The 25,046-nt window shown below is 42.9% G+C and overlaps 1 protein-coding gene across 19 annotated transcripts in view; it reads right to left on the minus strand.

The window, feature by feature from the left end:
• Positions 1–794: 794 nt before the first annotated feature.
• Positions 795–25,046, minus strand: part of foxp1b (forkhead box P1b) — a 149,579-nt gene continuing 125,327 nt past the window's right edge. For 15 of the 19 annotated variants that reach the window (XM_046384756.1, XM_046384751.1, XM_046384755.1 and 12 more), the window contains 10 exons: positions 21,832–21,939; positions 17,418–17,505; positions 16,296–16,379; positions 11,955–12,159; positions 11,690–11,766; positions 10,884–10,985; positions 8,982–9,151; positions 8,545–8,614; positions 8,185–8,351; positions 795–5,511 (listed from right to left, as the gene is read on the minus strand). In XM_046384756.1, coding sequence (XP_046240712.1) covers positions 5,367–5,511; positions 8,185–8,351; positions 8,545–8,614; positions 8,982–9,151; positions 10,884–10,985; positions 11,690–11,766; positions 11,955–12,159; positions 16,296–16,379; positions 17,418–17,505; positions 21,832–21,939 — 1,216 coding nt within the window. In that variant the 3' untranslated portion in view covers positions 795–5,366. Of the gene's footprint in view, positions 5,512–8,184; positions 8,352–8,544; positions 8,615–8,981; positions 9,152–9,493; positions 9,616–10,883; positions 10,986–11,689; positions 11,767–11,954; positions 12,160–16,295; positions 16,380–17,417; positions 17,506–21,831; positions 21,940–25,046 lie in introns of those variants that run through there. The other 4 variants (XM_046384763.1, XM_046384764.1, XM_046384766.1 and 1 more) reach the window with 2 other exon arrangements.

Genomic DNA, 25,046 nt, shown 5'->3' on the forward strand with positions numbered 1-25,046 from the left:
TCTTGTCTTTCAAAGGCCTTAATTAATAATACACTTGACATTTATGTTTTCCTGCAATAAGCTAAGCAAGAAACGATTTATGTCACCTAAAGCTTTTTAACAAATCAATGCAACTATTTGTAATTGCTTGTTTCACAAGATTAAAAGTGCTTAGACTTGATCTCTGTCTGCTGTTTAGTGGCCAACATGACCTGTGCCTCCGTCGTAAAAACACAAGTCCTGGTCATCAGCATTAGCTCCCGTCACCAAATCCATATCGCTATTATTTCTGGAATTTTAATGCTGTTACAATTTATAGCTTATCAAATGCAGTTACCTAAATTGCTGTTAGGAAAAGACAGTTTAACTGTCTCTTTTTAATTACAATATAATTTAATGTTGAAGCTCAGATGAGTGTCCTGCAGCAGATGACAAACACAGGTCTGCGTGGGACTGTTCTGCAGGCCAAAATAGCAAAGGAAAACAGCACTGAGAGACGCTACCATCACAAATTAAGTCTGTTACTGTTAACATGTTAATATATCTGGTGGGAAGAGTTGGTATCAGTGTATTTTTTTTAACATTGATGCATTAATTGCCTTTACAGTAGGCAGCAGTTAAACACAAAGAGTCTTGCATCAAAAAGGCCATTTTCCATCTGCAAGTCATAATAATAATAATAATAAAATCTAATAACATAATAAAACATTGTAGTTGGCATTAAACATTTCTTCTGTCCTCACGACAGTTCAACTGCATGTGATACATTTGAACTGTGCAAATCAGATGCAATGAGAGACTTGGAGGAAACGATCTGAACAACCAGCATTTTATTGCATGTTTAGAATGCTCACGTCAGTCGTCGCCACTGACTACAACAGAGTGGTCTGCATCAGACAGACGAGGAATGATGAGGAGGTTACAGACTGATGGAAGTGATGAGCAATAATATTTCTCCATTTAAAAAAAAAAAAGCAGGAAAAAGAAACTACAGAGTACATCTTCAAAGAAAAATAAAAAATAGAAACAGAAAGAAAAGCTGCTGCAGGATGAGAGCACCGTGACAGCTCCTCAGTTGCCCCCTTCCCCTCCTTTACCCTCCCTCCCCCTCCATCTGGAAGAAAAAAAAAAAAGTGTGGTGTGAGAGAGGGAGAAAGAGGGGGACGGAATGACAGTGGGCTGGATGGTTGCTGATGGATGAAACGATGGCGTCTTAGCTGGAGTGCCAGCGTGGGATGTTGGGGGACCTGATGCCACACGGCCGCAGTTTGCAGGACGTTAGTCTCCAGCAGCATCTGACCTTTGACCTGCCTGCTGTGCTTGGTTTGACTCATTTTACAATGACCCTTGAGATTAAAAATATAAAATTCTTGAAGCCAAACAGAACGTGTTTTACCCACATGACATGGATTTAGACACATCTTTGATGCATGAGTGAAATGAATTTTTCCAACCAAAAAAAGACAGCATTTAACAATATTCTTTACATCTTGGCACTGCATATTTTTTCTTTTTCCTATTAATTTCATATAAAATATCATTAGATTGATACACCCTTATATTATTACTGACCACTTAAACCATACCCCCACCCCTCCCCACACACACTCCCATCTCTGTGACCCTGGGATTAGTCATGCAAGATATCTCTGCCTTGTAGAGGAGATATACCTGTCTGCCCTTTTCTCAGGGCAGTAATCTTTAACATACAGCCACAGAAGGCAGTGGTTGGACCATCAAAAGGAAGTATCAAAAAACAGTTTAACACAAAGAGGGAAAAAAATCTGTACAAAATGCTTAGGTCAATGATAACAGAGAAAAGTCTGTTTTCTATATTACAGTTTAAAATCCAAAATCGGGGATAATCTCCCCCCCCAGCCTGCCCCTGCCCAGCTCACCCAGATGTCTGCGTGGATGATGTGATTATTTTTTTTCTTCTTCTCTTTTTAAAGCAAGGATTACTAAGTAAAATACATCTGCAGCACAGTTTGCTATTCCAATACATACAGCAGTTTTTCTCATAGCTATTTTATAGTTAATACAAAGCAGTCGCGATAAAGCAAACATCATAACACAAATGTATTTTCCGATCTCAAAAGAGAGGGACAGGGAGATAGAAGGAGAGAGGGGGGTGGACAGGAAGAGACAAAGGCTATAGTGACATGTATGTACAACCTAATATTGGAACACCCTTAAAACAACCCATCAGTACATCAGAGAACAGACTTTGACGGGATGAACGGTGTCACACACAGCTGGGTGATATTTCAGTGAACAAAAGGCCTGAGGTTTGGATTGGTTTGGCAACAAAAGGATGAAACCTTTAAGATAAACCACCTCTAATTTCATTTTGTCTCTCTCTCTATTTTTTTTTGTTTGTTTTTTTAGAAATTTTCTCTCTATAGTATCAGACTACACATGCAAGACATATAACTAAGTGCAACTGAGTGAAATGTTTGTTTATTTTTTTTCTCATTTAATTGAATCATTCCCTATAGGTTTGAACTGAGGTATGCGTACAAACGGTTTTCTCATGCTGTTATCTTTAGTAATGTCAAGCTACACATGCTGAGAATGTCCTAATCTACCAGCACTTTTCCTCCGTTTTGAATACCAAACAAACCAGCCAGATGACTGGAGGTTTGCGGAGCTCGGCCCTGTTCTCACGATCTTAGCCTGGCTGTAACTGACCCGTCCCACAGCTGCCTGGATATTAAATACATCTTCTGGAAACCACAGATTGCCCTTTTCCTTTTTTTTTTTTTTTTTTTTAATTAATGAGCAGTGAACTTAAAATGTAATAATAATAATAATAACAATAACTGCCATAAAGTACCTTGTACCCAGCTTATTCGTTGACAGGAGTGTTTTTTAATATAAAAAGTAATAAGTTGACAGAAACTAAACACAATCATAAAGTCTTGCCAATCTTAACACAGACGCTGAAACCCCTACAAAGTGGCATACAATCATTACAAAGGATACAAATGAATAAGGAATAAAAGAAGAGAAACATTGAATTGTGTGGTCCAGTTGAAGTATAGAATCCGTTTCACATTGTTCTCTGCAAAGCTTTTTCCATTTACCAGTATATTTTCTTTTTCTTTATCTACATACCCTTTATGTGGCACAGAGATCTGCTGCTGACCAAAACAGCTCCCTTTTCTACTCACTGGCCCAAAGACAAAAAAAAGTTTCCCTAATTTGGTCATCGTGTAGTCAGACTGTCAGCACCTCCCATTCAGTTTTGGTCACTGCAAACATTACTGCAGCTGTCCTGGTCGAGACACCCCCTTTGGTTTTTATGAAAGAAACAAAAATGAATGAAAACACCAGTTTGAGGAGCACTTCCCTCGAGTCGATCTGCCACCGGCTCGATCGCGGCTGCTCGGATCGTCCAATGGGACAGAATGGAGGAGAGATATTTGGCCTTATCTGCTATTGCATGGAACACACAACATTGACTTTGTAGTTAATCTTTGGTAATCACAGAACAAGATATTTAAACACATCAACAACCAAAAAAAAAAAAACCAAATAGAACATAAAATAATAATAATACCAACAATAAATAAAACAATTAAAAGTGGTTGATTGCAGTCTTGAAATTCATGGTCTCTTTAAAATTTGACTCCCTATCAAAGCTGGAATTTTTTTGTTGTTGTTGCTGCATCACAAAACCAAACATGGATTCCACTCGGTTCAATGTTGTGGACTGCAACTATTGGCTTTTTGGGTGACACTGAACATCGAGGTTTCCATGTTACCTAAATGGCATGTAATGTAACTCTGGGCCCTTTGCGATCGCTGCCAAATGCTGGAATGTGCAATGTTTAGGTCTTATTGCAAGTCTTGGGACTTTTTTCCCTTGATGAAAGAAAATGAGCATTACATCCAGTGTGCAATTATTAACACTAACTTTAACATTAACACTAAGAATTTAAAACTCGCTGTGGTAGAAATAAAACTACAGGGAATGCACGTTTATCTTCGAGCACTGAATGAAGCAGACGCGTTTGATTAACAATGACAGCTGTGTTCAGGAATCACAATTAGTTGGTCTAAATCATTATCTTTGCCGGTGCACATCTGACATTTTCATTTTCCTTAAAAAAAAAACCCCCAAAACAAAACAAAACAAAACAAAACAAAAACCCCCCCAAAAATCCGGAGCTCGTAAGTGATCAGAAATTCTGTTGCAGCTCAACATGCTCTGCCGTGAGTGGCTGTTTTAAAGTGTAATTTCATAAGGATAAATCATAACCTGCATGATTTCTCTGTCATTCATTCGCATCTTAAATTAAACTTCATTGATGCGTGGAGAGAGCCTTCATTATGAGTAGTGCATTGCCAATGGACTTCATGAGCGGGAGGAGCGGGAGGAGGAGGAAGAGGGAGGAGGGGGTGAGGGGCAGAGTGGTGACTTTTTATTTTTTTTATTTTTTTCTTATGAAGATTGTGGAATAAATGACAGAAAAATACTACTTGGTATCTGACATTCTGCTTCATATGTGTGTGTGTGTGTGTGTGTGTTTGAAAGAACAACATGAAAGGAAATCATAAACATTCATCATCAAGTGCTGACCACACAGAATCTCCACAGCATGAGCATGAGGTCTGATCAGTTTAAAGAAATAAAACAAAGATGCAACATCAATAACAGCATTGAATGGAAAACACACATTATGCTGATATTTTATAACCTCTCATCCCCTGACCCCACCCCCCCCCAACAACAAAAAATACACCCGAATAAAAACACAACATCCCTCCCACCAGATGGAATCAAACCAATGAGACATGTTGAAGGCAGTGACAATAAAGTCCTCACTCGCTCTCCCTCACGCACGGTGTAAATTAAACGTCAGTCACTCTCCCCCTCTCTCTCGAGTTTGTGGTCAGATGTGTGTGTGTGTGTGTGTCTCAGGGTGGAAGGGAGGGAGAGGGAGAGAGAGCGGGGAAGGCGGGTAGGGGAGAGACACGACTGTCCAAGTCCGTCCTGGCTGCATGGCGAGGGTCTCCGCCCGCGAACACGTCGCCCCCCCGTACCAATCAAGTCCAATCCCACACATGAATAGAAATGAAGTTTGTTTTCACTTTTTTTTTTTTAAGCTTTACTTGAATCAAAAGTAGAAAGTAATCAGAAAAAGAAAATCCCTCGTGTGGGGTGTGTTCTGTGTGTGTGTGTGTGTGTGTGTGTGTGTATGTGTGTGTGTGTGTTCTTGCTATGTATTGTAATGGCACTAAAAAGTTAACTTGGAGACATTTGAGCGCTGTCTTCAGTGGCTGAGACTGCAGTTCAGTGTTTGTTATCTGCGGAGCGTTTCAGTCTCCCAGATGACCCAGACTGCCTCTGCCTCTGAGGCCGGGGAGGGGCAGCGCTAGCCTTACAGCATGTCGTCGTGGCCCTGATCGTCATCGTAATCTCTGTGGTGATCTAAATCCGGACTGTGATTGGCGGTCGTTACCAGGGAGAGGGGCCCTTCGTGGTCTTCCGGGTCCAGTGGTTCCTCCTTAACGCTGATGTGATGCCTGTCGGAGGAGAAGAGAGTAAAAAAACCAAACAGAAAAAAAAAGAAACTAGCTCTCAGCTCTTCTGTCTTTAACTTTCTTAAATTCCCCTCCGTTTTTTCCTAACCTTTCACACACACGGGCACAAAATGATACAGACCTGCACTGATTCAGTTTATAAAGAATGAAACACGGGAACAAAAACAAATGTCTGGCTTCAGTGAGACCGTGAGTGGGGGCCTCACTGGCGCTGATGATAATTTCAGTTTTCTTTTGAGGTATTCCAATCCCGGCAAAGCTGCGGGCTTTTTATTTTCACGGCAACCGACAACAGGGTATTCACTTAGAATTGATAAATGAGGAAGATTAACAACGTGAGACGAGGAGAGGAGAGAATGGACTGCGCGGGGCGAGCGGGCTGCCGTTGTCAGCCTCCTGGTGGCGGAGGATCAGCGGCGCTCTGTGTGTTCCCCTTCCTGCTCGTTAACATGCACAACCTGCGAGGCGGGTCTCCAGAGGACGACCCTGAGCCGGCTTCTATCATTAATCAACTTCAAGCAAACACAGCGACCAGACACCGCCGTACATGCTTTAAACTCCAGAATTAATGCATATTTTCAACCAAGTGTCAATAAGGGAAGAAAAGCGCTGGCAGGAAAGGCGCGCGAGGAGAGCAGCAGCGGCTCACTCGGCACAACACTGTGATAAGAAACAGAGCCCTTATGAGAATAATAACGCTGTCACTTGTAAACAAGGCAAAAACATGAGGCCGCCCCCCCACCCCCTCCAGCTCACAGCCTGGGCAAAAGAGCCACTAAAGAGATGAGATCTGCCAAATTTCTCATTACAGAAACAGAGCAGGAATAAAGCACAGGGGGGAGAGGAGGCCTGGCTGTGGCAGAAAGGAGGGGAGAAAAAAAAAAACCTAAAAACATTATGAGCAGCTGCAGGGGACTTGCCGCTATAACCCGCGGAGCCAGGCTGCCATCATGGAGGTAGAGCGATGTCAGGATGAGGCACCGGGCTCATTTACTACTACAACAAGGGACGAACTGGCACATTCTTCATCACCAAAGCCCACGTTTGATTTATTCACACCAGGACGTCTTGTGTGATTTGCAACTATTGTGATGGAGACACTGGCATACAAATGAGCCGACATATTTTTGTGTAAATTATAAAAAGGGGAAAAAGTAAAGTCAGCTTTTCTATCATTTTCACATCAAAGTAACTCCACAAGTGCCGTTGCCTCGGGTCTGACTCTGTGGCTGCAGGGCAGACATGAAATTGTTATTATTATGCTATTGAACTGCATGCTGATTCTACACTTTGCTTATAATTAGCCGTCTCTGGATACCCGATTCTCGTCTGGCTGTTTAGGAGAAGCGCTCTGGTTTCCTTGCGGTGTTAAAAGCTGCGTCCTGTCAACCAGCAGCAACACTGGCACATGTGGAAGACACATGTTGTTGCAAATTCAACGCCGGTGATGAACTCGTGTGAGCCAAAGCATCACAGTAAAACAGCACATGTTAGTTTACTGCTCATTCCCTGGGCAACAGGACACTCACAGCGGTTGTGCTACTGTGTGCAACATGCTCGATCCGTAGGCGTGAAACACCCGGTATGTTTTGTTAATAAGAGCATAAAGTTCTTTAAAAGCAAAAGAAAACAGATTGAACTTTTGTGCTGGAATAAAGCTTATAGACATAATTATGGAGAAATAGTTTGTGAGCTCTATCAGCCTAAAGATAGAAGCAGAAGGGCAGAGGGAGATGCAGGCTGCCTCTAGGCCAGCACACCCATCCTGTCTCTGCCTTTCCTGTTCCACAGCCATGCTCAGAGCTATGTTCACAGTGATTAGGGATGGCACTTTCCTCCATTTGGCCAGGAGCTCATTACTGCACCTTTTTTGTTTTCAGGCAGAATTTCCCCCCAAGCTCAGACATTTCAGGAGGCCATCCCTCAGTCTACCCGCTCTGCACATCGGTGGTCTGCCCCCACATCTGGAAACGATGCAGCGTGTGCTGTATTATTTTAGGCTTCAAACAACTTAGCAGACACTCCTATACAACAAGTGAATGGGGAGCTGCGGTTTCCAGGCCCACCGCAACTTTCCTACATGAGAATCTTGGATGAAGTCCTCCAGACTAATTATGCTTTTGTGTTGTTTTTCTTGCAGCAGCTCAGAGGCATTTCTGAAGGTGTTGCTGCTCATGTTTCACTGCACGGAGCCAACTCCGTCACTCTGCGTTCTGGCATTTTGTAAATATTTGAACAAATTGGCAAGCTGATTATGGCGGGACTCAGACAGACAGCAGGACACATAAAGGAGAGTTCATAAACTTCTGTTAAAATAACAGAGGGGCTCCGGTCTTTTCTTTCTGCAAAAAGGTGGAGTTTCCTTTTCTGCAGGGAGGCCAGCCACAGCTCTGGCCATGACCCCACTCAAATATCATCCCTCTGCACTTTATTTATTGTCCTCTTGTTCTTCTCCTCGCATTGTTTCTGTTTCATCTAACGCCATGCATTAGGTAATTTTAACATTTTGGGTGGGCATTAAAATAATTTTCGGCCTAAATGTATTTAGAGTGTTGCTGTCTCAGTGAAAGAGGCAGCTGAAACTCTTTTCCTCTCTTGTCTTTTCTTACACAGGCTGTGGTGGAGATAGAAAGCGTGTGCGTGTGTGCCACTCACATAGCTGGCAGGGGCGAGCGTCCCGGGCTGCTGTCACTGCCGTTGCTGTTTCCATGGTCCATTGCTCCATTCATCTCCTCACGGATGGCGTTGGCCAGGGAGTTGAGGGTGGGACTTCCAATGGAAGCAGTAGTGTATAGAGGTATGTTGTTTTCTGCCAATGAAGCCTGAAAAGCAAAAACCCGAAGCGTTAAATGTGAAACGGAAGAGAGTTGTCGACACTTTCTCAGTTGCCCATCACTCTTCTCCTACCAGTACATCCCCCTCAAAAACAAAGACCGGAGGAGAGACTTTTATGATTTACTGTCTGTTAAAGTTCTGAGTTCGGCAGCTTAAGATGAAGTCACTTTTTATTTTTACCTGGAAGGCAGCAGAGAGGGTTGGACCATAGCCTAAGCTGGTCTGAATGTTCTTCACTAAGGCTGGACTTCTGCAAACACAAAAATTAAATTACAAACCACAGACTCGTGTCTCGCCTAGCATGCATGCCTCAGCTGCGGTATCTTATTTCATAAAAAGAAATCAATGCACTTTGTATAAGAACTTAACACATTTACTGGTGTGATAATGTGGATATTAAGGCTATAGTTCTAAGATGTTCAATCACTTGACAACACCACACAACTATCTTCAACACTTTGCATTTCATGGGAAGAGATAGCAGTTTGATGGAGCATGATGGATGGCGAGCTCAACATAAAAAGCATGATGACAACACGGGGAGGGGGGGCAGGGCATGCAGGCTGGGGTGGAGGTGTCTGGCCTCTGGAGTTTGCAGGGCAGGCGGAAGTGCTTACTGTACGAGCAGATCGTCAAAGTTCTCATCAGCGGCGTACTTCCGAGGGCGGCCTCGCTGTACGTGGCGGCCGCGTTTAAACTCCTCATCATCAACAGTCCAAAAGGACCCAAACTCATCCTCTACTCTCACAAAGCACTTATGCAGGGAAAGGTTGGTGCGAATGGCACCCTGGGAAAGCAAACCAACAGTGGGGGGGACAGCAAGATGCAGATGCAGTGATCGACAGGACAGAGGACAAAGGATGGACACACAGACAGACAGACAGACACAGGGAGGAGGGCAGAGGGTGAGGATCAAAATGAAAATAAGCCACTGTGGGTTATGAGGCATCACCAAAAGGCTTCTGAAAGCATGAAGGGGGCACGCCAAAGCAAGCGGGGACTTTGGACGATATGGCACACAGACAGTGAGATGAAGCAGCAGAAGCAGCAGCAGCAGCAGAAGCAGCAGCAGCCTCTTCCCATCAGTGAACGGTGAGACGTGAGACGGGGCTCACAAGGCCAAACCTACCCACTGATCTTTTGAGGCCGTCTCTTTTGGAACTCTATTTCGTCGACTGTCCACACAGCCCCTTTTACGTTTTCTACCCGCACAAAACACTTGTGAAGACTAAGATTATGCCGGACTGCATTCTGCAGTTGGTGTAGAAACAAAGAGAGAAAGAAAAGGTTGCTATCAGTACAGTAAACATGACTGCAAGGGGGGAAAAAAATCATTTCAAAGAAGAAATATTTTGACAGGAACTGGATGAAACCTGGATGAAAACAATAAATAAACCAGAATGTTATTGGCAGTAAAATGGTTCTGGAGTTTCAAATGACTTAAACAACACATAAATATTTCTGGGTTACCATGGCAATAGAGTTAGTTACATTCTTCTTTCTTATCATTTACAAAATTTGCCTTTTCGGATCAGTTGATGTTAATGTGAGGAGTGAGACACCGAAACCCAACTTTTTATTTATAATATTTGCACCGACTGGAAAAGGTCACTTAGACATTTCTCATCACAACGTGCAGAGACGGAGCTGTTAAAGCTAAAATCCAGGTTCTAGTGCTAATCATCTGCAAGTACATCATCCCTCCATTAAGAGCATGTGTATATACCAGGTGGTGTGTGCGTGTGCACGCGTGCAGAGAGAGAGTTGTGGAATCCAGTGTTTATAACATCAGTGTGCCCCTGTCAGTGTGGGAGCTGATGGAGGACGGGGGTGGAGCAGGGTGGTGTTTATGTGTGTGTGTGTGTGTGTGTGTGTGTGTGTGTTGGGTCTCATCCAGCTGAGAGACTTCTTCTTCTTCTTTTTCTTCTGCTTCATCACTGTCTTTCTCATCCAAATCTCACTGTCTCACTGACTCCAATCATCTGGTTCTTTCTTTCTGATTTTTTTTTTTTTTTTTTTTTTAAGATTGTTACTGTTTTGTTTTTGTTTTGTTTTGTTTGTGTGTGTGTGTGTATGTGTGCGTGTGTGTTTGTGGCCTGGTTGAAAACACAGTGTTCCCTTCTGCAGTGAGTGAGTGAGTGAGAGGCTCAGCCAGGAGTCACTGGCAGAGCACCACTATGTTAAACTAATGCCACCCACTACCAGAACATCCCCACATATTAACGGGAAGATTTTTCTTTTTTTTTTTCCATTTTTCTTCTCTCTCTTTCTGTCTTGTTTTTCTTATTTGAAAAAAAATGCACATATTCCTCTCCTTGTTTTTTTTTCTTTGTGGTTCATATGTTTGTTTAAAGGGTGGTTCATTTAGACAGAATAAGTGGAGTATTGTTGTGTGTTGGGACAGAGGTTCATTTATAAATGTAAATGATCCTATAACGATGGCTGTCATGCAGTTCTCCCTAACATCAATGCAAAGTTTCCTTCTGGTTTAAAGAAGTCGGCAGGAACAGCAAAATTACCTTCCACGTGGCTGCGTTGCGTCTGAAATATGCAAACATTCGTGTGAACCAGTTGTAGATTTCGTTTAGTGTTAGCTGCTTTTCTGGAGATTCGAGGATTGCCTGGATGAGGAACAGTGACAGAAACAAACATTTACAATTTTGCTCCCTTCGCAAAGTGATCAATAATTCACACGAGGCATGCAGTATTGTGTGTGTTCTCTCGGGAAAAAACACAAGACAACAGCAGAGAAACTGTCTATGTGAAGTGTACTCCATGCTCTGTTTGTAGAAGTCTTCTGCACTTTTCATTCAAAACGGCAGATTTGAATATATTTTCTTTTGTCGGTGTAAATGAAGGGCAAGGGAAAACATTTCTCAGGCAGATTACAGGGCAGCAATTATGGCCGGCTCAGATTAATTCCTGAGATCCCAGATTACTGCGGCAGAGCAATAATTGACTGGCCATCTTAAAACAGGTTCATCCCTACTGTTGTGTGAAATGAATTTGGTAATAATCACAGTCACTGAAATTCTTAATCAAATGCAATTGTCATATGTGGCTGTTTTTTGGATCCCGTACGCATTCTTGCACTCATTTGAAGATGGTTAATCTGCTCCTCTGTCTAAATTGTATTTGAAATTTAACAGAGAAGGAAGAGAGAAGTAAGTGGAAAAAAACACAGTTTGTGACCTTCTAAACAGCCCTGTGTGTATCTGCTGTACTTCTCGCCATGACCAGGTACAGTGGAGGATGTTAAAGGCCATATTTTCCAAATTCTAGACAGATAAAAAAAATTTTAAAAAAATACATGCGTAGTCCTTACCTGTCTTATTAATGAAGCGTATGTGAATGGCGGTCTGACGTCTGCATTCATGTAGAACTCTTTGTTCTGACTGATGTCTGCAAACAGGGAACAAACACAAACTGTGTCAACATGGTGTCAACAGTAATGTCCTATCAGTGCCTGATAACACAAATTATAGTGTGATTATATGGCTGTGTGTATATACAGATACAGCATGTATGGTTTGCGGTCAGTCACTGAGATGAGTGTGTTTATTTGTACATGTGTGTTCAACCAGCAGTACCTGGAGAGATGGGCATGTTGTACTTTTCCGAGTAGCGCCGTCGCATGGGGCCCACGCTGTGGAGGCTGTTGGCTGTGATGACAGAGTGTGTCTGGGAGAGCGGTGTGAGGGGTGCTGTGGGTGTGGTGGGGGTCTGGGGCAGGCTCAGCGGAGGAGAGGCCTCAGGAGCCGACTTAGACAATGTGACGTTGGACACCAGGTTGAGCTGAGGACAGGAAGACCAAACAGACAGACAGACAGGGGCGCAGTTAATTACCCTTGTGTCTCAGATGCCTCATTGGCTATGCATATCTCCTCTCTAATTGCAGGTGGGCCCTGAGATGATCCATGAGCGTTCGCTAAATGTTTGGAAAACAACCCTGGAGGCCCGCTTCCCCACCTCCTCCATTTTTCACGCTCTTCTCTCCCTTCCCTCCCGCCCTCCCTCGCTGCCGTGTCAGGCTGTTCCCAGCTTTCTGTTTCATCGCCTTTTGTTGAATCTTTTGTCCCGCCGCTCGTCCTGTTTGGACAACACACCCCCACCTCATCTACCCACCGCGTGTCCACTGCATGGTAACTGGTGACGGCTGAGTTGAGTAACGGAAGATGGGCTGCCCAAAACAGCTCTGAAAAACGACAGCGTGATTCTCACCTACCGCTGAGCAGCCCCGCTAATAAGGCAGCCAGAGGAAGAAGCCAATCTGGGCTAATTATGAGCTGAAATTGTATTGTGAGGACTCTAATTAGGAGCTGCTTACGGAGGTGATCTGATGATTAACTACTGTATCTGACTGACCTCTCTCATCAAGGCCACAATGGCTGCGGTACAGATGGTCTCATAGTATTTTCAGACAGCCTTATGTACAGAATATTTGACTTCACCATTGAGGCCTGCACGTGTGGACGGGCTGGGTGAGCTATGGAGAAGGATGGGATTTAAGTAATAATGGCTACAAGGTAAACTAATTATTGCAAGTGCTCTAAAGGTATAGCATGGCTTCCAGCAGCTGTGGAGGCTCAGAGCCAAGTGCCAAGCCTCCATACTGAAGCAGCAGTGAAGTGGAAAATTCTAGCCTGACCCCCTGCTCCAGCTATTAATTGGCAGGAAAACTAATGACACAGATACATATTCCAACAAAATTGTTGTAATTGCTAATTTGCCGAAGGAGGCCAAATTAAACATGACTTTGGACTGTGAGAAAAAGAGCGAAGAGAAAACAGAGAGAGAGAGAAACGAGATTTGGGGAATGACAGAATCTCATCCATGACGTCATCTGTTGATCAGCAGAAGACATCTGATTCGTGCTGATAACGCAGTGGAGACGATAAAGGGCTCGGCGACAAACACGTGAACGTGAACAGGCATTCAACACGGGCTGTGTGTTATTACCTGCAGGTATAATTTAGATATCAGAAAACTAAGATGACATGACGACTTGGTTTATTCCACTTACAAGTGATTAACTTGCAAAATTGCAAAAATATACCTTATTAAATTATTAATAAATTGTTAATATATGAAATTAAGTTTCGATCTGCTCTCACCAAAATTAGAGACAGACACGTGTCCAAGTCCTCACAATGTCTATTTATGTTTCGGAGGCTGAACTATGGCTTTTTGGCAGAGTCTGCCCAAATAATTTGGATTACTGCTGGGATGCACAAATGTAGACTACATCCTTGCCGACAGTAGCAGAAGACGTGTTATTCTGAATCACGAGCAAAATAAATCACACTAGGGTCCACGTGTTTCTGACACAATGCTATCAATAGAATGAGGCTGCAGTGTTGACTTCTCTTCCTGTGGATTAGCAGGCTTTGTTTCATGTTTCATCCATATTCCCTGGCAATAAACACAGAGAGGCTTCAACAATAGGCCAGACAGGCTGGTAATAGCCTTGCCTTTGTTTGCCTCACCATTTGGGCTCACTCCAGTGCCTAGACAAAATGAGACTTCAGACTGAAATTAATTAAATGGTAATTGGTGATCTAATTATACTGGCTTTGACTCGGCAAGCTGCTAAAGAAAATAAACAAAAAGTCCCGCCTTAATTATGTATGGCGTAAAAGGTCAGATTTCTGACAAGAATGCTTAGTGACACCCAGTGCAGACACCCACCCACACACTCAGAGGCAAATACAAACATGCACGTACACGGGCACACACACACAGAAACAGGCACTGCTAATGTGGCACATTTTGTTTTGCTCCCCCTCCACGCGTCCACCTCAGAAGAATAAAATGAGTCCTATTCATTTGATGTTGTGCATGCACAGTATCCGTTTGTTTGTCTTTAATTATAACAAAATGTAAACCAGCAAATTCATCTGAGCCTCTGTGCTATGACAGTTTGCTACTTATACATGCCTTTATTATATGCAACAGCACAGAACAGCAGAAAAGCATAACCAGCAATTACTGAAAGAACACAATGGTTTCTTCAGAGTGGTTGTATCTCCAGTCAGCTCTGAGAAAACTTCCATTCTGCAGCCACTCAAAGGAGGCTTTTTTTTTATTATTTGGTGGCCACCTCTGATGTAGCAGTCTCACTAAAGCCTCAGAGGGGACACGGGGCCCTGACCTGTCTAAGTCCACCACTCACCCAGCTGAAGCCAGACATATTTGTCATAGCATTTCATAGCGGCCCGCAGCAGGCAAAGTGGCGCTGGAGAATGGGAGTCTATTTATTTGAATAAAAATCCCAGCTTGGCCCCTTGAGAGTGTTAACACTGAGCTCTGACACAGCCATTCTCACAGGCCCGGGGGAGAGCGGAGAGGTAGTGAACTCAAGATGCTATCTGCCGCCCCTACCACTTTTCATACACAAATGTCCCTGTGTCTGAGCCCTCGTACTGCTCTCTAATCTACACAATCAGTGTGTGTGACACAGGCGCAGCTTTTACAGACAGCCTATTGTCGTCCGACATCTCCAGGCGCTTTATGTTGACGGCTGCGCTGTGTGGAGTGCACGTGCAGCCTCCGCACGTCAATTGCCAACATTTCTGACTGTAAATAAATGACCCAGGCCACGCAGCGCTGAGAGATGAGACTACTGCATGCATACAGTGCATCTGTGTGCGTGATTTCACATTCACACCCTGCAGTAAAATGATCTTTGCACATTTGGCGCTCTGAATGAACTGTCATACTGAAATATGGCTTTGAGGCCCCTCCTTAAACATGACAAAATAGCACACACACTTAAATGCCATATGTTAAGCCCTTGCCCCTATAGGATAGGGATTAAGCAGTAGGCTTTATGGCATGGCATATATTAAGAGTGATAAGCACGATGTCTGGAATGTGTCAAGAAGATACTAAATTCATCTGCTGTTACATTTGTTCAGATTATCAGTTGCTCCCCTGCAGCATATTTTGGTGAATCATCAGGACGATTTTTTTTATCATGCAAGATTTGAATTTTTACAGAAGGGTTATCACAATGACCTTTGTTCACTCTTCACTCTGATGCTGACTGTGATGCCAAACTCAGCTTAAAACCACATTCAAGTTTAAACTTAATGTGAAAATGCTGTTGTTGAGATGTTAAAAAAAAAAAAGATAAAATGATGATAAATAAAACTGTTATTTTATTTATTTTCTTTTTGTCTGAATGTTTGGCTAAAACAAATTAAACCATGATTAGAGATTAGCACCTGTTTAGATGTATTTTTTACTGTCAAATTTCAAATAGACAATGAATATTAAAATCAAAAGCAGCACGTGCTAATTCCTCTTATATTTTTGGATGGCATAAGGCAGCAACTTCAAAATGTTGCTTTCAACATCAATGCATATAAACAATCTGCAAGCTATCAATCAACAATATGTTATTCATAAATTAATTCTAATTATTCTACACGCATTAGCATGAAGTTGCTTTTCATATTTTTTTTTACAGATATTTCTTATATTTTATGTGATATGGCAGGAAAGCACTTTGTAACTCTCAAATGCTCTAAAAATAAATATTTCTTCTTGCCTATTTATAAAATATATTGTCTGTTATTGTTACTGAATTTCTGTTTTGCTGTGTTTTCTCATCTGCACTGGTTCTCTGGGGCTGAGGCTGTTACAGAGTGTGCATCCAGTTCATCACAGACACCAAATTGAATCTTGGATGTCAGCAGATGTGGTCCAAACAATATTTACTGCCTCCCTCAAGAGAACAGCTGTTTTTATTTAGCAGATAAATAAGAAGATGGAAGAAGGGATTAATGAATACATGTGTGCCAATTAAGACAAAACAAAAGGATGGGGGGAGGGACGAGAGAGAGAGAGAGAGAGAGAGAGAGAGAGAGAGAGAGAGAGAGAGAGAGAGAGAGAGAGAGAGAGAGACGTATGACAGGCCTGCTGCTCACCGGCTGTGGGGTGGCTTTGGGCTCCGTGGACTTGACATGAAGGTGCGTCATCATAGCTTGCAGACGCTCTTTGTCTTTCGCTAGCTGTAATGAGGGAAGAGAACACGTTAAATTTTTTATGAACAAAAGAATAAAAAAAAAAAAAGTCTTTTTCTCTACTTTTGTTAATTCCACACATTCCTTTGCAGTGAAGGCATTTTTACAATCAGCGTGTTGGAACAAATTGATCCTTTTGCTCTTGAGACAGTCTAATCATTTGTTTTCAAAATGCTTTTGGAAGCCATTAACAACTCGGCACTTCAGACAATCTAACTACTGTCTCCAACTCAAGGTTAAAAAAAATCCTGCTGCTCACTGCCAATAACAAGCGCAGGCCCTTTCTACCTGTCTGAAACCCAGCGCTATCTCAGCTGCCAGCTTAAATCATGCTGATAGGCTGCACGCAGAGGAAGTCTGTGTCTGATAAACCTTCACACCATCCCTCTGGATAACACACCACCACAGCGGAAATAACAGGACGTTGGTATGGTGTAATGTTTGGGCAACTCAACTCTCACTGTTTGATTTAACGTCCTGTAAACCACTAGTGTTTTATAGTCATTATCAGTCATTTTTTGGTGGGATTATGTGTGGCTAATACGTGAACCATAAGAGAATGCTGCCTCGCACAAAAAGGCAACTCATATTAAGAGAGCAGACTTCAGGAGTTTTCTGCAGTGGGCTGTTTTGCTTTAAGTTACTCCACACCAAGGGCCTTGCCACATTACGCTGCCGAGTCATTTCGAGTGTTTTATTGTTGGTGCCAAACAGTTAAAAGTCATAAATAACTTTAAAACCCAGTAAAATTCAAAATGTAATTATCTTCTCTACTTAGCCCCGGGCCCTTCATATATCTTTTCTTGGCTGTCACGCATACATAACACATTTTTAATGACTGATTACTTGCAAATGTACAAAATTATTCTGCTGCCCCCCACCTCCCCCTCCTCACACCCGACTCCCCTCATGAGTGACCCCGTGGCTGATATCAGACAGACAGGGAGAGGTTCGGCAGACACTGAGGAAGTGTCAGGAGAAGAAGACACATAAATATTTGGGCCAAAACAAACTGAGAGACAATACCTGCAGCTCCAGCTGTTGTACGACCTGCATTTGCACCCGACACTGGGCCGTGCTCCTGTCATCCAGGGCGTGCTCATTGTTAAGATGCCTGGAAAACAAAAAACAGAGGAACACAGGAAAATGAAAAGCTGATGTCAGTATGGCCTTCTGCAGCCTCTTAGGTGTAAGAAACAAAAGTCTTGTGATGTGAAACACAATGCACAGAGATTACGTGGTAACATTTAGGTTCATGTTACACAGAGCTTCAAACTAACATCATAGTCCAAAGATTGCACACACATGCAGAACCAAAAGAAATACTTCTTTTAACATATAAGAATGACACTCAATATTTCATGGCAGTCATGTCTGCTCCAGCTGCTGCTCACAGATAACAGGAATGATTGAAGAATTTCAGGTTGGAGCCCTTTTTTAAATTACGCACCAGTGCCCTCGTGCCATCCCAGCTTCCTTTCGCCCTGTTGAATTTGTCCTTCCTTGCTTGTTTTCATCTTCTGCTAATTGTGTCTTTAAAATTAGGAGAATTCGGATAAAGCCAGAGCAAATGCCGAGGACAACAGGGTGAAGAGATGGGATCTGTCACAAACTTGAATTATGGATATAATTATGCATGATTATTTTATACAGGAAAGATGTTCTCTTTTCCTGTACGTTTATAACTAATCTAAATAAGTAGCTCGCCGGGTAGCAGACCGTGGTTTTTTTTTTCTGTGATTTATATAAAATGGTAGAGATAAGGTTCACGAGTGAAGGAAATATGATTGGAGGAATTTTATCAGCCGCCGCATGAATTACTGTTTGAAAATGCTTATGCAGGGGCATTTCATTAATCATTTAATCATAATCCGAGCAGGATGTTTGAACTGATTTCACAAATACCCTTTCATTTCACTACTTCATTATGCTCGCTAATGGATCCAATATATTATATATATCATAAATTATATCACATCTTCGGTGACCATGTAGGTCACTGTCACCAGGCATGTCTGTGTGCACACAGTGGCGCCGGCAGATGGGAGAGAGGTGTGTAACGCGCCTGCCTTTTCAAATGCACTTTTTCTGTCATTTACTGCAAATCAAAAATAGTCAGAGTCAACCTGTGAAGGCGGCGCTGGCGTTATGATGGCCCAATAAATTTGATGCCGCTGCTTTATGTACAGACAACACATTTGTGCATTTAACGGCACGCGGACACTCAGAAAACAGACATGTGCGAAGGGAAGGGAAATTGATGGTCCTCTGCTGGAAATGTGAAGGTTTCTGTTCAGCTGTGGTATTTTCAACCTTGAGGTGAATGATTTAAATCTTTATGGGAAACGTAGTCTCCCCCCCCCCCCCCCCCCACACACACACCCCACCCCCCTTTCAGATCCTCCTATTGTGTTTTGATAATGCATTTTTCAACATGACTGTGATATACATTCAGCACTTCGAAGTTAATTATTGTGGCGAAAAAGAAATTAAAAAGACATATTTAAAGAAAGCGTGGGCAATAACCCCTTTTCTGAAATCAATTCAGACTTCTTCTGCACTTTCCATTTGTTTGAGTCAAATAAATGCCCATTTAATTAAGTAGGTCGGAAAATGAAACTGGTAAACATTTCAGGACATCTTACTAAATTTCAAAGAGGAAAATAATAGGTAAAGACGTTTCAACTTCAATTTCACTGGCACAGACTGAATTTTCAATGAAGGGTGGCCTACGTGAGCAGCTTTGGAATTTCTCTGTTCATAGGAGACACGTGCCCTGCTTCTTTTCATCCTTTGTTACATTCCACTTTATTTCTTCTAATGACATGGAGAGTCACAGTGCATAATTAATAGGAAATGAAATATTCAAATGGCCCTAATGCAGCCTTGAGAGGAGTGTCTGGACACGGGAGCAGGGGATACGGGAATTGACATCGAGAGAGACTATGAACGTTGGCATGTGTCACTTTCTGGACTTCAAATGAAGCCACTTTTAAAAGCTCTCTGGCAGGATGACAGTCCCTAATGTAAATTGCCACAATAAAACAAGTTAAACAGACATTTCTGTAACAGTCGGCTTTTTACATATCAGTTAGTTTGCCTACTTATTATTTTTTTTTTTTTTTCTTTTCTTTTTGGACCCAGAGCTTAAGGCAGTCTCTAAGGGAGGGTTTATCATCTTCACACAGCTTTAGAGTAGTATTTACATTTAAAATGCATTAAACATTTCTGATTCATAATTCTAGTCATATAGTATTAAGTATTAAAATAGAGAGTATTAAAAACATTCATTTTGGACAAATACTTCACTGGTTTTATGCTATTTTACGCTTAGCTTATTTATGTTTTTCACGGGGTCCGCGGTGGTAAAAGGCTCGTTGATGCACAAAACGATTACTGTGTGGCACTGAGGAATGAGAGAGGAGCGTTGCTGGTTTCAGCAGACAGACAGTGCAGCACTAGAGGGCACTGCAGTGTTTCACTGGCTCTGACCCCTGACTGGACACTGAAGAGAAGGGTCCTGACCCCCATAAAAACACCAGGCTCTGCTGTGAACCCCGCCCCACCCTTCTGCGTGCTAAACCTAAAAACAGGAACAGAGATTTGGTGCTTTGTATTTATCAAGATAGTGCGTGTAGGTATGTAATGTTTTCTTTAAAAGATAGAATAAATACACACACAGTTTAAAACAACATTTCAGTCCAGTGTTAGTTGTTACTGTTGGCATGTGGAGCTGAAATCTGGTTGACGTTAGAGTCCTCCTCACCTTTCTTTCTCTCTGGTACACAGTACACTGTGTTCTGCTGACTACACACACACACACACACACACACACACACCTCTCTTCACTTATATTTTCAACATTTCTCCCAACCTTTGGAGACTTTTGTAAGAGCGTTATAATGCCTGAAGTATTCTTTATTTTTATTTTTGATTGTTTTTGGAGGCCAGCAGTATCAGTTGCTGGGATTCATGTGGAAGCGCTTAAGGGTTTGGAGAGTTAACACCTTGGTGAGCTGCTTGCACTCTTGCCTGCTGTTAAACAAAGGCAGCTTTGTGGAGACTCTCCCCAAATGTTTTCTTAACATGTTCCAAGCAGTTTGAGCAGGCAACTAAAGTAAACAAGATGTTGCCATGATAAAAACACTTGTAAAAACACAGCAGAGTGCACTTAGAGACTTTTGAAGCTTGAGCTCTACCGGGCACACTGAATTTAATTCCCCTCACTTCTATAAACAAAGGGTGAGGCAATGTCAGAATACAATAAATAGTGATGGATTTAAGGGGGCACTCCCAAAGCTGAAATATGCGTGTGTATGTGTGAAAGTGTGGGTGTGCAATACGTGGTTTAATAGCTATGTGTCACAGGATGTTTATTAAATGAAAATAAAAACACCATAGCTGCCTATTTTTTCCATCTTACACAGAACCTGCACTGTACTACCACACAAACTGGTGTGATGGGCTTTTCTTAAGTGAACGAGTGGAAAGCAAACGAGCAACAAACCAAAAGAGGATTCAAAATGCTGAGAAAGACAGTGAAAACTCTGGGCCGCCTGCGATGCGTCCCTCTGCAGCACCTTCCCCTCCTGCGTCTGCGAGTAAACTGTGTGTTCGCTGAGTGCTTGTTTTAGGATAATGGAATTGTGTCATATCTTGTTTAAAGTGCGACTAATCCAGGGTGACAGTGAGCCATTGATCTGCTGCCACAATGCAGATGTTTTCAACCTCTCCGTAACCATGGTGCTGTTATGTGTTGGATTAGCTCGAGCGTACTGCACACAGAGCTGATTAGTAAAGCGGGGGCCCGACTCAGACGAAGAAACACAGCGCAAAACAAAAGGCCTGTGTCAGGCCGGATGGGGTCAGACCTGTTACACGGTTCACGCCGGAAAGATGCTACACAGCAGGTGATAGTGAATTGGCTGGAGCTCTTTAAGTACAGTACACACGGCTCATTTTAACATAGCTCCGAGGTGTGGGCCTTAAGCACAACACACAGCGTTGTAAAACCAGAGAACAAGTCAAAGAAGTAAAGAGTAAAGAGAGGAGAGGGAAAGACAAGCAAGCCACTGAGAAAAAAGACACACACACACCAATCCCCCCCCGTCCGGTGACAAGGGCAAACATGCAGAGCGCCCTAAGTGTGGGCTGCCACAGATAAACATCCTATGGTTGTTTGTTTGGGAAAAATGGCCCCCGTCACCATGGGAACTGCACTTATCACAGGAATTAGAGGCCCATGCCGATCTCAGAAGGAGACCCCGCCGCAGTACCCTTGTCAAGAGAGTGCCAGCCCAGGCAACCACACTCAGGACTAACAACCAGCTGCACCTGTAGTGCCTCTGAGTCGCCGGTGGTCATGAAACGTGTAATCGACCCAACACTAGGACAAACAAACTGTGATATAAACACACCTCTGACGATGACTTTTACTTACTTGAGGAATGACTGGAAATCATCAAATACCGCCTCACATCCAGGCCACTTGCAAACACCGTGACCATAGAGAGGGTGACTGTGGTGGGAAGGCTCTTCTAGTGTGGATCTAAAAGAGAAAATCAGAACGAGAGAGGGTCATTAATAACAAAGTCACTTTCAGGTTTTTCTGCAACACAAACGCAGCTACAGGCCTGTGGGAACATAACACGTCACGGACGACAGTTTCTCCTGTTAAGTTGGTTAGCACGTCCTCGTGCGTGTACTGTATGTTGTTTTCCACATGAAAATGTTGACTTGAAACTTGGTTTGTGTGGAATCAGGACACCTGTGTGATCTCTGCTTGATCCTCTCTTACAGAGGGTACTCATGTTGTGAAAGCACAACCAAATCAATATGTAATTATTTAGTATCACTGAGCCATGCTGCAATTCACTTTGATCAAGATTGCTAGAGAGCTCCCTCAATCACTGTTTTTCGTGCGCTGCCCGCTGCATCGTATCCCAAAGCTCACCTGGAGGAGCGTGTACCACAACGTGAACCCCCCCCAAAAGCATCAGGCACTTTCACACAGTGCACAAACTGTAAACATCCCCACCTGGAATCAATTTATATACTGGCCAATCCATGTCACCGGGGGCTGACAAGCACGCATCTACGGGGAGCGTATGGCTTCGTACAATCAGTCTAAATAGCGGGAACATCCCTGAAAAACAAACTTTACAACATCTTCCATATGGCGAGAGGCGTGGAACCACAGCTAAACCACAGTCAGCGCTGAGAGAAAACAGCCTGTGTGGAGGCAGTGTGTGCTAAGAGAGAGAGACAGGCAGCCATATGGACACAGGCACTATACAAGACACATAACTTTCAGCAACAAGAGCCTGGGGGACTGGCCTATATCGCTACCACCTGTGCTTCTGGTGGCTCGCGAGCACAGCGCTGCTGCAGCTTTTCCTCCTGTCTGAGGCCTGCTCTTCGAGACAACAGGCCAGATAGAGAGATTCATGACACCACAAACTGTTGTGTTACCCTGTGAGAATAACTCCAACCACTAAAATCTCATTCATATACATATATTAAATAAGAGATGACGCCTAACGCTACCACTCCAAGGATGTCTTTAAGGATATAGAGGAAGAATAAATACTGAAAATAACATCTCGCATTGCTTAGCCTATCAGCTGTGATTTAAAAATTGATGAAAAAATGAATAAGTAAAAAAAAAAAATGAAAGTAATCTTACCATGGTGTGCCAATTTTACAGGATTAAACAAGCTGATGTTCAGATTAAAATCTCATTTGTATCAATGTTAGTAAAGCTGTACCGCAAGTAGGAAATTTTAAAGGTCGTCACAGGCTTCCTTGTGTTATAATTACTTGCTTAAGAGTTCACATTGTTCATAACATGTGATAATTGCATTGCAATTAGGAAGCAGTCAAGCATTCACGAATGTGGTTAGCAGCTTTTTTCCCTCCCTCTTTCAAAAGTCAGATTTTTTTTATTCAATTATGAATAATGCATTCACATTAAGACCTCTGTTTTGATACAGCTAATAAATAGATGGCGGAAGACCTATTATAATGAGTTTTTAACAAGGAAATGTGTGGACTGGCGAAGGTAACGCTGCTTTTTAATTTAAAGAGATCCTTTTTTTAATTCTTTGCGAGCAGGCTTGTTGGTTAATTCTGTATTAATAAGATATTGAAATGTGGAGTGCGCTGGGAATCAGTGAGCACAAAGCGCTGTGAGGGGCTGCCGGCAGAAGAGCTCTTTTAAACGGTGGATGGCTAAACAGTAGTAAATGACAGAATTTACACCAAATGAGCTACATTAGTGTAATAGGAGAAGAGTGTAGGATTCATGAGGTTTTCTCCCATTTGAGAACATGGTGAAGAAAAGGAGGGAAAAAAAACAGAGACCGCTTTTCAGTTCCCTGTTTTGCATTAAATTTGACTTGCATCCTTGACAGGTCTGTCAGGGTGTTATTGTTGTTGGGCAGCCCGGGGGGAAGAACACTCTAAAGATCTTGTAACAGCGATACGGAAAACCATGTCATCAGCTTCCTTTAGAGGAGAGGAAACAGTGAAGCGCCTACAGACCCAGACAGAAAGTGTGCAAACCTTCCAGGTGTTGCGCTGAGTTTAAGTGTGGACAGACAGGACGAACCGCACACACATTTGACTTCGACAGCTGCCAGCCAGTTGTTTTCTAGTTCACTTCTTTTGATGAGATGCTTGGGCCCTAAACACATCATGATAGATGGCATCATGGACTGATGGACTGAATCCATCAGCAAGAGTGGAAAGACTGATGTCTGCCATGCTAGGTCAGAGCCCGGCCACAGTGTGTGAAGCCAGTCACAACACTCTCCCTCGCCGCTGGTGCTAATGTTAGCCTATTCCCTTGTGTCCTTGCACTCAATCCTCCATCGATACTGGCTACCCTCCTCTTTTTAACTCTCTAGGCCCTACAATGGATCCTTTCCTCATGTCGTCTCTGTGCCACTGTGTGGCTTACCCTAAATGATTTAATTATCATATGTTTTTTTTTTTCTGGTGAAAGACAAATGAAAGGGAAGAGAGACTGGAGTGCTGTGCCAAATCTGATAATTTATCTCCTTAACAGATTGCTGTGTTACAGTCCCTGAGCTGTGGTTACTGATGGTTGTTGAGAAGTAAAGTGGGCCAACCGCTTTGTGAGGATGCTCCCCCTTACAAAGCTGATACAGCACTGTATTGGGAATTTTTGTGTCAGATACAGATCAGGCACATTTCATTTAAATAAGCAAATCATTGAATAAAGATGACCTGACTCACAGGGGTATATCTCTATCTATGCATCACAAATCATGGGCTGGGAAACAAAACAGCCTGACAGATTGAGTGACTCAGGCCCTGGTCATATCAGGGATGTTATTCAGACCAACATAAATCCCAGCCTGCCTTGCCAGAGTGTTCTTTGAGACAAGTAAAAGCAGGAACACGTGCCCTGTCTTCGGTGTGTCAAGCAGGCAGTGATTGAATTTCTCCTCCTTCCTTAAGACGGAAGTGCAAAGCCGGTGAGTGATTCCTGTGGATGCACTTAAGGTTTTAGTTGCAGGCGTCGTTGTGCCTGGGCAGATTTTATATGACACATGAAACTAACTACATGGTACTTAGGGCCTGCTGTAAACCAATCTGAAGCCAGTCGGGAAAACAGGCCCATCAGCAGAG

The sequence above is a fragment of the Scatophagus argus genome, chromosome 3 (genome assembly GCF_020382885.2).
Source record: "Scatophagus argus isolate fScaArg1 chromosome 3, fScaArg1.pri, whole genome shotgun sequence".
NCBI classification, from domain to species: Eukaryota; Metazoa; Chordata; class Actinopteri; family Scatophagidae; genus Scatophagus; species Scatophagus argus.